Source organism: Hemitrygon akajei, chromosome 19 (assembly GCF_048418815.1).
Source record: "Hemitrygon akajei chromosome 19, sHemAka1.3, whole genome shotgun sequence".
Lineage (NCBI taxonomy): Eukaryota > Metazoa > Chordata > Chondrichthyes > Myliobatiformes > Dasyatidae > Hemitrygon > Hemitrygon akajei.
Window position 1 is genome coordinate 22,996,182 of NC_133142.1, and position 12,792 is coordinate 23,008,973.

The following is a 12,792-nucleotide window of genomic DNA, read 5'->3' on the forward strand; positions in this document are numbered from 1 at the left end:
TGATTTATAAAGTCTCTTAACCTTGGTACCTCTTGCCCACAGCTCCCCTCTATTTTAAGTCAACTTAAACTCTATGACTCCCAATGGCTCTGTTACTTTCAAAGCTGTTCTTCATGGAGATGTAGTAGGGAACTCTCCAAGTCTAGGATATTATACTTTTTCCGATTATTCTACATGGAACATAAACTTACATCTACAGGAGTCTGGGTGACAATTTTTATGCAGCTTGGATAACAAACATGTCCCTCCTGTGGCCATGTTGTGTATAAGACTTGGTTAGGTAATTTAGAAAGAAAGAACTTGCACTTCTGTCGTGCCTTTTGATGTCACAAAGTGCTTTGCTTCAATTAAACTACAAGGTCCCATCAATAACAATTATATTGAGTTTAGCAAGCAGATTGTGAACTAACTATTGGTCAAACTATGAAGACATACTCTGGCTCTTCATGTAGGGCAGCATTTGACCATCATGTTTTATTTTGATCTTAACTGTCTTCTCTGTTATATTGCATTTCGAAAATCAAACCCTTTTTACTAAAGGCCTTTTGTGAAGTTTATTGGCCACCATATATATTTTATCTGAGAGTAAGCGGGGTTTGTGTAATGGTTCTCTCACTTCCACTCTGTCACAGCTCCAGTGAATATTAGTGCTACCATTTCCGTGGCTATGAGGAGCAACGTTTCCAGCTGGTTGAGCTAACCATTTTTAACACTTGTTTCCGAGGGAAGGTCTTGGCCAGGGACTGTCATAATTTATCTTGCAACAGTAGAACTCCAGTTTGAGTAATAGAATGCCTAGCTGGGAATACTATGCATCATTGACAAGACTGGCGGGCAAATTACATCATTTGGAGAAGTCTGCAATGGCCATTAAAATTACTCAAGTAGGGATTACAGTGAACAAAAGCTCCAAGACGGCAGTGAATGGCTTCAACACATTTGATAGCATTCTCCAGAACTATTCCAAATGATAAAAGCAACAGATACAAAAGATGTAATTGAGAGCATTCCGTTCTGGAGAACGCGAAGGATAAGAAGTGATGGGCGTTAAGAACCTGGAGCAGATATTATAGTAATTTCTGCCAGATGTCAGAATGCAGACATGACAGATCTATTCATTCACAGATATTATATTACTACCAGCGTCAGAAAAAAAAGAAAATATCTGCACTGCATCCTTAACTAATTACTCAGCTGGTGATGGGTGAGGGCAGCCGTGGCAGTTAAACCACATTAAAGAAGCTCCAGAAAAGACTAAATGTGTGCGAAGATTTCTATGGAAGGAATGGGGGGGGGGGGGGGAGTGGATAACAGGAAAGTTTTGGGGCTTTTTACCCCCGGAAAATGAGTGATTGAAAAAGTACAGGAAATGGCAGAAACACCCAGCAGGTCAGTCAGTACTGATGGGAAGAGAAATGTCATCAATGTTTCAGGTTGAAGATGGGCTTAGTTGTAGGATCCTGTGAAAGCATCAGTTACAGAGAAAGATGTACTGGATGCAGGGGCTTGTGGGGGAGTGGTAGGTAAGGACAAGGGAAGCCCTCTCCCCTGTTATGGTAGCAGGAGGAAGGGGTGAGGACAGATGTGTGGGAAATGAAGGAGATGGAGGCAAGGGCAGCATTAACAGTGGAAGGGAAACCTCATCACAAACTAGAGAAAATCTGCAGATGCTGAAAGTCCACGGACCTGTTCCTGTGCTGAATTGTTCTATGAACCTAAGTCTTTTGCATGATTGCTCCCAACCCTCACATCCTAATATACGCTTTATGTTTGACATTTACATGATGCCTTTATATACATTTAAGGAACAAATGCAAGCTTTTGTTATGCACTGAGAACCATTATGGAATTTTCACTTGTTGATACTAAACCTGTGGAATTGATAGCTAATGTGAATTTAGAGCTAAGCTCAAGGAAGAGCTATAGTTTAATAGCGCTCATCTCTAGGTGCAATTAATATGGGCGTAGGCGCATCATGATTTCTCACACCCTGCTAATGCCAAGTGTAGCAACAATAACAACCTCCTAAAAAGTTACCATCACTATGTATGTTATATTTTCACCAATAGATCGATTGGAAATGTTTCTGTGAGGAAGATTTCATTCCCCTACGTGGAATCTTCACCTCCTAAACGGAGTTTTGCAGCATGTCTTAAAGAGAGGTGGAACTATGTTAAATGAATCAAGCACCCATGTGCTTGATGGAGCAGCAGAAACCTTTAAATCCTCCTACGCTCCTCCCTTTCTCAGAAATTTCCTTCAAATATCTGTTATCTGTCCATCTCTATTTCTGCTCCCTTGATCTTCCTGAATTTAATCTGGCTAACACTAGCAGCTGTTTAGAAGAGCAAGATTCAAAGAAGGAGATATTTTATGGAGGTGTATTGTTTTGGAGCAGTTTGCAAATTGAATGTGGTGGCAGTGGTTTGTTGAAATGATGTGTGTCTGACAGTGGATGGCCAATCCCTGATGTGTCCTGATATGATTTCATGGTGTCAGCAGCTGAGTGTGGAAGATCACAACTGATCTGCCAGAGATAAGAATAACAAAAACAGAATTAAAGTTGCTGTTAGGTTTAGAAAGGCACAGAATTATTGAAGATCAAAAACCATAGGTGTTTGAAGTCTGAAAATAAGATCATCAGGGGATTTGAATGAGAGTTTACTTTCATGATAATATGGAGGACCTGAATAACTTCAAAATAAGGGAGTCACCATTTAAGACTGAGCTAAAGAAGAAGTTCTTCTTTGAGAGACTTACGGATCCTTGGAAATCCTTGCACCAGAATGCTGTGGAGGCTGAATCAGATGTTAAGGGACTTTTGATCACTAAGTGAATCAGATGTTATCGGGAAAGGGCAGGAAAATGGATTTGCAGAAAGTGTCCAAGATCTTGCTGAACGGCAGAGCAGACTCAAGGGATCAAATAGCTGTCTTCTATTAGTGTTTCTTATGGTCTTATCAAATAAAAAGTGTTGGAAGACGGTAGATCAGACAGAATCGGTGCAGAAAGGAACAATTTAAATTTCAGATCAAAGCCCTTTCATCATAACTGAGAAGAAACAAGAAAATGTTCGTTTAAAGCCGCAGAGAGAATCGGATGAAGGGAGAACTTCTGGTAGGGGGAGGACTATTTTACATTACTAAGGACATTTAGAGAGAGAAAAAAATATATAAACCTGGAGGGGGGGAGGTTAACCAGCAAAATAAATTTAAGTCCACAGATTTCCCTTATATCTGTGATACTTATCATGCTCTCGCACACTTTCACTATGGATATCCAGTCCCTATGCACTTCTATACTCTGCCACAAAGGCCTGAACAAAGACTCTACGTTACTTTCTGGACAAAAGACCCAACCACCCAAAGACCTACACCACCACCCTCCTCCATCTGAAGGAATTGGTTCTTATCCTCAACAATTACCTTTTCTGTTCCTCCTGTTCCCTCCAAACCCAAGGTGTGGCCATGGGCACCTGAATGGGCCCCAGCTATGCCCCCCTTTTCATTGGCTATGTGTTCCAATCCTACATTGGTAACACTCCCAGCCTTCTATATATTGGTGAGACCCGACGCAGACTGGGAGACCATTTATTTCACTGAACACCTACGCTCTGTCCACAGGATCTCCCAGTGGCTGCATATTTTGATTCCATGTCCCATTCCTATTCTGATACATCTATCCATGAACTCCTCTGCTGTCGGGATGAAGCCACACTCAGGTTGGAGGAACAACACCTTATATTCCATCGGGGTAGCCTCCAACCTGATGGCATGAACATTGATTTCTCTAACTTCTGTTAATGCCCCTCCTCCCCTTCTTACCTCATCCCTTATTTATTTATCCCCCCCCCCACTTTTTCCTCTCTCTGTCCCTCTCACAATCTCTCCTTGCCTGCTCTCCATCTCCATCTGGCACTCTCATCCCCCTTTTTTCTCCCTAGGCCTCCCGTCCCATGATCCTTCCCCTTCTCCAGCCCTGTATCCCTTTTGCCAATCAACGTCCCAGCTCTTCGCTTCATCCCTCCCCTTCCCACTTTCAAATCTCTTACTATCTCTTCTTTCAGTTAGTCCTGACGAAGGGTCTTGGCCCAAAACGTCAACTGTATTTCTTCCTATAGATGCTGTCTGGCCTGCTGCGTTCCACCAGCATTTTGTATGTGAAGCTTTAAGAAACCTATTTTTTTTTTTTACAATCACAAGACCCTTCTGGATATTAAGAACTTAAAGTACTGCAGGTCTACCCCATCAATGAATTGCTCGTTGGCAGAGAAACTGAATGAGGTGGACTTGGTGTGGATTGTGCAGCTGCCTGTGTCAGAGAGGTGTTGGTGTGCAAAGGCGGTGTGCAGTTTAACAGCGAGGGGTCATCTTATTCACGTTTCTTGTGATCATAAGACCCTGCTGGACACTATTAAGTCTGATTGACTGATTTACTGCTGTGCGGCAGGGAAGCTTTGTGGCCTTGATCGTAGTGAGGATCGGGCCTCAAGCTGGGGTGTCGCCTGTTTACAGCTGCCCAGGGGAGAGGCAATGGAGCTGGTGCACTCCAAGTGAGGTGCAGTGTCCAAGCTTCAGTCAGTGCTGCCCCCCAGTGTTCACTTGGCAGAAGAATCATAATCAGGTTTATTATCACCGGCCGGCATGTGCCGTGAAACTTGTCAATTTAGCAGCAGCAGTTCAATGCAATACATAATATAGAAGAAAAAAACAAAATAATAATAACAAATAAGTAAATTACATTATACATATACTGTATTGAATAGATTAAGAATCGTGCGGAAACAGAAATATGTTAAAAAAGTGAGGTAGTGTCCAAGGGTTCAACGTCCATTTAGGAATTGAATGGCAGAGGGGAAAGAAGCTGTTCCTGAATCGCTGAACGTGAATCAGGATTCAGGAATGTGTTTCTGTACCATATTGTGTTCGACTGCAGACTGCTGCGACAATTATGGACTCAGGATCTTGGACTATATTATTTTTTTACTATGTTACTGAAATCTTTTTGTGCTTGCTATCTTATACAGTATGTGCTACATGCACCTTGTGTTGGTATTGTATTTTGCATATTCTTACAGCCACATGTTCAAAGTACAGGACAATAATATCAAATATGACACATGCTGCAACAAGTGAGTAGAAAATAAAAATAGCTTAACCAGACCAGGCTCCCCATATGCTTCCTGGGTTCTTACATTGCAATATTTCACCAAGAAAATATATTCTTAATATGCAAAAGTAGCTGTTTTATAATGAGCCAGGTCACCCATGGTAGGGTGCAAGAAGGGGGATGGAGCTGAGGCAAGAATTGGAAGGCAGGGATCCTAGGTTTGAAGGGAGGATATTGCAGAGGAATAATGACACAAGGTGAATCGTGAATTGCGTATCATTTTGTTAGGATCAATTGACGACATTAACATTCAACATTTTTTTGTTTTGAGTTGTTACAAACTTGATCAATGAGAAAAGGTTTACAAGTAATTTATTTGGGTTTGCTAATGATAAAGAAGAAGATCAATCCACAATACGATGCAGGTAGCTACACAATTTGCCAACGAGGTGGAATGGACAATGATGTGGAAAATCTTAAGGTTAACTTTGAAAATAAACTTTAAATTGAGCTGCAATTGTTTTTTTCTTAATGTTCTGGTAAAGAAAATGAATATAGGCACATGACAACAACTGGAAAAGTAATTTTGTTCTTTATTCCAAGGAGGTTGAACACAAGACTTGCTGTAATCCTACAGAACTTTAACAACAGTATCTTTAAAAAAAAGCATGCCAATTTGTTTTCAAATCAAACGAGGCAGATTGTGAATATGTTGTGCCTGTATCGTTTTAGAAAACTGAGGGGTACCTCAGTGATTCTGGTTGATTAATAAAATTCTAAAATCGAACAAGCAAGTGCTGGAAGAAGCTGCATTCTCTATTAAGTGAATCTTTGCAACCTCGAAGTTAAGGTGCTGCCTTAAATTCTCAATTTTGTTGATCATATAGGGTTTTTTTTTGATTGGATGTAGTTTTATATTTCAGCTTACTTGTGGAGTAAATTGTTTATATCATTCCGGTTGCCATCTTTGCCTGCCAAAGGTCGGCCACACACAGCATTTTTCAGTGTAAGAATCATCAATTTGCCAAGTTTTCACCACACAATGAGCATTCATCTTAATCCATTAGGGGATTATTTTGGTATGGACTGTAAATCTTTCATGCTCACAACTGACAGTTTACCCAAATATACTTTTAATGTTAAAAATAAACCCAAGCACAATTTAAAAAGTCACAATCAAAAAAATTATCTATTAGGAGTCCAAGACAATGCCTACCATTCAGGGTATAAAGATTCACTTAATAGGGAGTGCAGCTGCTTCATGCAACTTAAAGTAGTGTCCTGCTGCTGCCCATCACCCATTTAGGACTTGTTATCTAGGCTATTCCCTATTGTTGAAACTATTCCTTTTAATTTCTTTGTGGGGGCTCAATAATGAGTAACAAATTAGTCCCATTAGGACATTTGGCCAATAATAGAAAAGCTAAGTAGGTATTAGACCTGACTGGATTAGGCTGATCTCCCATTGTGAATGATGTGGTCAGTATTTAGACGGACAACACAGTGGATTTATTTGCAGAGGTGTTGCTATGCACTCTTAGGGCAGCAGGTGTTAAATGAGTCCCATAGTCATCACCACCCTACGAGTTCAGGTATGATACAGTCAAAAACAAAATTGCTGTACTAGAAAGTAATTTGGAAACAGGGTAATAAATCCATAATACTGATATAAATGTTACTTTGACACCCCAAATCAAAAGTCTGCAGCTAAGCTCCGTGTTAGCACTATTAATTTTTATATATAAAAGATTTAAACATAGCCCCCTTGCTTTTATACAATCCCCATCCATTAATAAAGCTGAAAGGATTCCATGACCTTTAATAATCTTCTGGATTTATCCCATCGCCCTCATGTGAAAGTATTGAAGTGGTACAGACGTGCAAATTTCCTGTTTACATGACTCAATCCCAAACTTTGACAACTTTCTTACTACAATGCAGTACCGGTTAACTTTCAGCTTTGATGCATCTACCGTTGTAGCATCTGGATGAAATATCTAGCCTGTCAACAAAGCCGAAACTCCCGAGTAGTTTTCTATCTTCTGCTCACAGGAATGGTGCCAGATAATTGGAGTGCTGTTGTGCTCTCGTTTAGAAAGGACAAAGGGATACATCTTGTAATTAGAGGCTACTTATTCTAACTTTACTGATGGGCAAATCAACTGGAACCCATTGCGCGCAGTATAAGACAATCTAAAAAGGCACCTAATTAAGGACAGTCAGCAGGGATTTGTTAAGGTTCAGTTTGATTAACAAAAAAAAATTGAGGTACAAAGAAGTACATTTGATATGGTCTACATCAGCATTTAGCAAGGATGTTGACAAGATCCCATATGGTCAAAAAGTTTTAAATTTAAGGAGAGTGGCAAATTTAATTAAATTTGTCAGAAAGGAAAAGCTGATGGTTCTAATGTGTTTTGTTTTCATGACCGAAAGGCTGTTATCGGGGTGGGGGTCCCCACATGATTCTGTATCTAGCACCTTGTGTCCAATAATGTAGATTTATGATTCATAGTTAGTTGGAGCATGATTAAAAACAAGATTTAATACCAAATATGGATAATATTTTATAATCCTTTACACTTGTGCCTGGAAATCATATTCAACAATCTTTAAATGAATTTGTCTTGACAGTGAGAAGGAAAGCTTCAGAGTACAGGGAGCTATTTGGCAGAAGTGGTAAATAAAATAGCTTGATTGCTGTGTATAGGAAAGATTGGAGATCAATGAGGGGATTCATGAGAATGTCACCAGGAACTGAAAACTGTCCCTATGAGGAAAGATTGGCTCAGTCTTGATGAAGAGTTTCAACCCAAAACATCCTCGTTGGTTCATTTCCACAGATGCTGCCTGACTTGCTGAGTTCCTGCAATATTCTGCATAGGCCGATTTGGCTAAACTAGGAGGTTTTCCTTGGAATAAAGGGAGACCAAGAGGAGACTTAATTAAGGCATTTAAAACTGACCAGCCAAAAGAGTAAATAGAAAAGACACATTTTCCTTTGTCAAGGGACTGCAAAGAAAATAAAGTACTGTACTTAACTTTAAAGTGATTGGTTGAAGAATTAAGGGGGCAAAAGGGCATTTTCCCCCCACCCCCATCATGGTCAGGGTTTGTGACTCACTGACTAAAGGTCAGTAAAGGCTGAAATAGTCTTCACATTTAAAATGCTTTCAAAGTGTACCTGAAGTATTGTGACATGCAGGACACAGATCATGAGCTGGAAGGTAGGATTATCCAGCCCTATCCTGGTCCCTCTGTTCCCTAAATATTTTTATGACCCCATATATTTTTTTTTAAAAACATCTCAGTTGATGTATCTTGATTTATGACTAATAATACTTCCTTTAGTCATCAGGAGTCATAATAATTCCTTTAACTTTCTGCTGCATTCCCCGTACCTCCAATCATATTTAGTCCTCTCCTTATTCTTACCCAACTGTGAGGCAGCTTGGGGAGTTTTATATTATCAGTTTTATAAGCACAATTATGATATTATTATAAGCACAGATTGTGGTGTTCCCTGAAAGCATACACGTAATCCCCATCACAGTTCTCAAAAGATTTTAAAAATATGTACTGCATGCTAACTATACTAACTATATTAATCCTCCATATTTCTATCATGCAAATGGTTTTGTCCAATTCCTTTACTCACCAGCACCAGGAAGTGACAGACCAACTTCCCTGTAATAATGGTATTGTGTACAATCATGTAGAGTAAATACATTGACATAAATACCAATTTTAAGTCTCCATTACATTCACCAAAAGAGGGAGACAAAAAAGCAGTCTTGATAAACGGTTATTTGACATTCCTTGAATGTATTGCATGAATAAAACCTTACACCAGTGCTACAAGTAGGATCTCTCTGCTGCAGACAAATGCTTCCACTTTGCTTGTAAATCCACAAATCTTACTGGATGTAGAGCACCTTCCTTATGGAAATTACTCAGGGCACTTGTGCTAGTTTTGTTACAATTTTATTTTAAATATAAGATTTGCAACATGCTGGCATTTTTACAGATAAAACTCGGTAAGAGACAATTGTACACACACTGAAAGACCTTTCATACATGCATTAAACAATTATTCACTCCAGCTAAAGTCCTGCAAATTGAATAAAATGACCAGTCCACTTACATTAATTATTTCTTTCACATTGGGTAGTTTTACATTCCATATTTCTCACAAATCTCTTTTCCCTGCACAAGTTATCCAGGAAATACAATTAAACTAATTTCATAAAATCGCTGTTGGACTCTCTCTTCAACTTTTCTTTGCACTTTAATCTTTGCAAATGTTAATACCGGTAGCTGTTTCGAAACAATATTATGAGCAGTTCATCATAGTATTATGCGTCATTGCCATTTGTTGGTGTTGTATACCCATCAAGTTCCACTAAAAAGGACAATATTTTCAAATAGCAAAACTATTTCTGAAATCTGCAAACACTTCAGCAATGTGGCCCCAGAATTAAAAGAGAAACACACTTTACACAATTTGATCAGAAACTGTTACTATTCATCCTCAGGGCACCCCGAGCGGCTCAGCAACCAATGAAGCACACTGATGTCTCGGTCAGATGTGAGGACAATTCAGCATCACCCAGTGTGGCCTTCTTTTGGGGGGGGGGGGGAATCAACAAATACAAACATTTGGAAAAGACTCAAGGACTCTAATCATGTTGTCATGGTCCTCTTTCTTGGATTTATTGTAGGGGGGATTATTCTGGGAGTACATGGGGGTCCTGGATTTCCTCAGAATCAGAAACTACAAGATTTTAATTGCACAGTTCACTATTGCAGCAGAGGAAAGCCAATCTGTGTAAAGCAAACCTGCATAAACAGTGGAGAGACCTGACTAATCAATGTGCTTTCTCCGCTCAAGATCAAATTTAAAAAACACCAAATTGATTCTATTTGGCTTTTTTTTTGGGAGGACAATACTGGAAGTTGGACAGCTTGAAGCACATTTGGAGTGGGATGCTACTGTCTGGTTAATAGGTTAGCTAGTCGGGAGCCTTTGCAACAGCCTGCTTCAGTACAGTGCACATTAGCTCCCGTCAGGTTCAATGACTGCAATCAAAAACCAGACGTTTGTCAATTATTTTCCTTCACAACCCCTGGATGCCGAGTTCAGCATTTTCCCTACTGCATCGCCTGCAAAGACCAACTAGCACAGAATCCAAACACAAAAGTGTTCCTGGTCCACTTGCCTCAGGCCACAAGAAGGAACATCAGAATGTACACAAGATTTTCCTGTGTTTTTTTTCGCGGATCAGGGTCTTATACCCGTTTCTGATTTTGGACATCTGAACTTATTAGTGCATTTTTCACCATTAAAAACTGTGACTCACGCTGAGATCGTTTCAGTTTTGCTCGACGATTCTGGAACCAGATCTGAAAATTTTTTTTCAAAAAAAAAGTATCAAAAGCAGTATTTTGTTTTAAACGGTAGCGACAGCATGAAACCAACACAGCAGTCTTGTTCAGTCTTACGTCTCTTAATTACCTGAATTCGATCTTCATCCAAAGCCAGTTTCTGTGCAAGTTCCTCACGAACATCAATTCCTGGGTAACAATTCAGCCTAAATTCCTCTTCCAAAACTTCAATCTGAGAAAGTGATTCAAATAAAATGCACATGTTTCTATTACGTCACAATCGCGTTACGGTGGTTGACGAAGCAATTGAATGCTGGAATCAGTGAAGAAGCAATGGCTCAACAACTAATTGGAAAATCTTCAGACGCTGGAAATCTGAGCAACACACCCAAAATGCTGGAGGAACTCAGCAGGCCAGGCAGCGTCTACGGAAAAGGGTACAGGCGATGTTTCGGGCCGAGACCCTTCATCAGATCTCCAGCATTTCGTATGTGTTGCTGTGGTATTCCAGAATCTGCAGACTTTCCCGTGTTTATTCTGCAAATCAAGTAGTAGCACATGATTTTGTTCACATCCAACATTTCCTATCAAACCGGTGACAATAGATGGGAGTGTTCCCCCCCCCTTTTAATTACCTTGCTCGGTTACTTTGGGACGTATCCATTATAAACGACCTTAGTCTATAATAGTGTATCGGAGAGATTAACTGTACACTGTAGACCTAGTACAATGCGGGTTTAATACGAGTTTTCGAAATAACAAGGCACAAACTATATTTCGATTTTTTAAAAAATCTCAAAATCGAAATCTCATTGAAAATCGAGGTGTTTTATTCTGTAAAAAAAATGCTACTCGTGAGTTTTCATTTAATGTATATAATCAGAACGGAAGTCCTCCCGCATGTTTTGCTTTGGAAAATCTCTGCCAACTACCTGGCTCCTGCTGAAAGCGGTCCGAGGTCTTCTCCCTCGCAACCAGCAACAGTTGGGCGGGTAAGAGAGCGGGTGCTCACTCCGCCTGTTCACCTTGGTGCCGTGAAGGTCGCGGTCGCTCTCATTGTCTCCCTTCCTCGTGTAAGGCAGATGGTGAGATCTCTCGGAGGAGTTTGGGCAGGATGTCCCTGGAAAAGTTGAGGGAGAAAATGCGGTCAGTATTACAATATATTAACAAGAAGAGTTAGTTACCATAAAAAATATGCCACACTTTTCCATTGATGTGTTCAGGTTTGGGAATTAAAGGTGAAAAGGCATTCTACGACAGAACCACGCACAAAGGTAGAGCGATTCAGAAAAAACTTTACATAAACTATACAAATAAATCAAGCTGCTGAATAGTTTGCATCAATTACTTAACGCCAGATTTACCTGCAATATTAAGCACATCAACCCACGGGCGATGGGGATCGACAATACAAGTGGTTTTCTCATTCGTCTCAAGCCCTAAGATACTCTCAATAGTGAACGAACGTTTTGCAGCTTTTCTTCCCGATACCTTCCGAGTTTCTGCAGGCTGGTGGTGAGCTTTTAAGTCACCAGTCAAATCTCGGGGGCGAAATTTGGCCATTGTCCTCGATCACTTTCGCTCCCCTTACCAGCCTGCCTGCTCCCGTCCCCTATATTTGTAGAATTTTGCGACGTCACTGATTAAAGTAATATAGTTGGAAAGTTTTAGCATTTGAATAAAGAACCCCCACGTGGAAGCATGAGGCGATAATTGTTTATTTGTTGGCATGTAATTAGCACCTAATAGGAGCAACAAGGGGGGGGGGCACCCAGAGGGTGGAGGCAATGTTATCTCTCCCAAACAGCAATCACAACTTTCTTTCAAATCCTTTAAAACCTGCATTGTAGCAGTTCGGATTTTAAAACATACCCAAGAAATTTTAAATTCTGATTTCAAAATCGGAGAGGAAAACTTCATCCACAAGGTAATCTCTTAATAGTATTAGAATAATCCTGATGAATATTTCCATACTTTTACATGCATATCTAATGTTGCATTCGTAATGACGGGAAAACAAAAGTATAAGCTGGGATGCGCCGTAAATGCCGTTAAAGCTCAACGTAATTGTTCTCCATCTGCCGGCTTAGTTCAGTCAAACAATCACTTTAAATTACTTTAAATACATAAAGATGTTTGTTTATTTACTCCGCTTAAATATTAAGTAATTCGAGGACACTCGTATTCTTAAACTGTCATAATCCCTAAAATGCCTTTTCATTTAGGAAATCAAATTGCGTTTTAATTAACATAACTTAAATTACAAAATAAACCAATCCCAAGAATATATGCCACATG

The 12,792-nt window shown here is 39.9% G+C and overlaps 1 protein-coding gene across 1 annotated transcript in view; it reads right to left on the bottom strand.

Moving 5' to 3' along the window:
* il17rd (interleukin 17 receptor D) overlaps nucleotides 1–12,090 on the bottom strand; it is a 115,207-nt gene extending 103,117 nt beyond the window's left edge. Inside the window, exons 1-3 of the mRNA XM_073072235.1 lie at nucleotides 11,859–12,090; nucleotides 11,427–11,614; nucleotides 10,625–10,726 (exon numbers count right to left, since the gene is read on the bottom strand). Of these exons, the coding sequence (XP_072928336.1) occupies nucleotides 10,625–10,726; nucleotides 11,427–11,614; nucleotides 11,859–12,057 (489 nt within the window). The 5' untranslated portion in view covers nucleotides 12,058–12,090. The remainder of the gene's footprint in view (nucleotides 1–10,624; nucleotides 10,727–11,426; nucleotides 11,615–11,858) is intronic.
* Nucleotides 12,091–12,792: the final 702 nt, after the last annotated feature.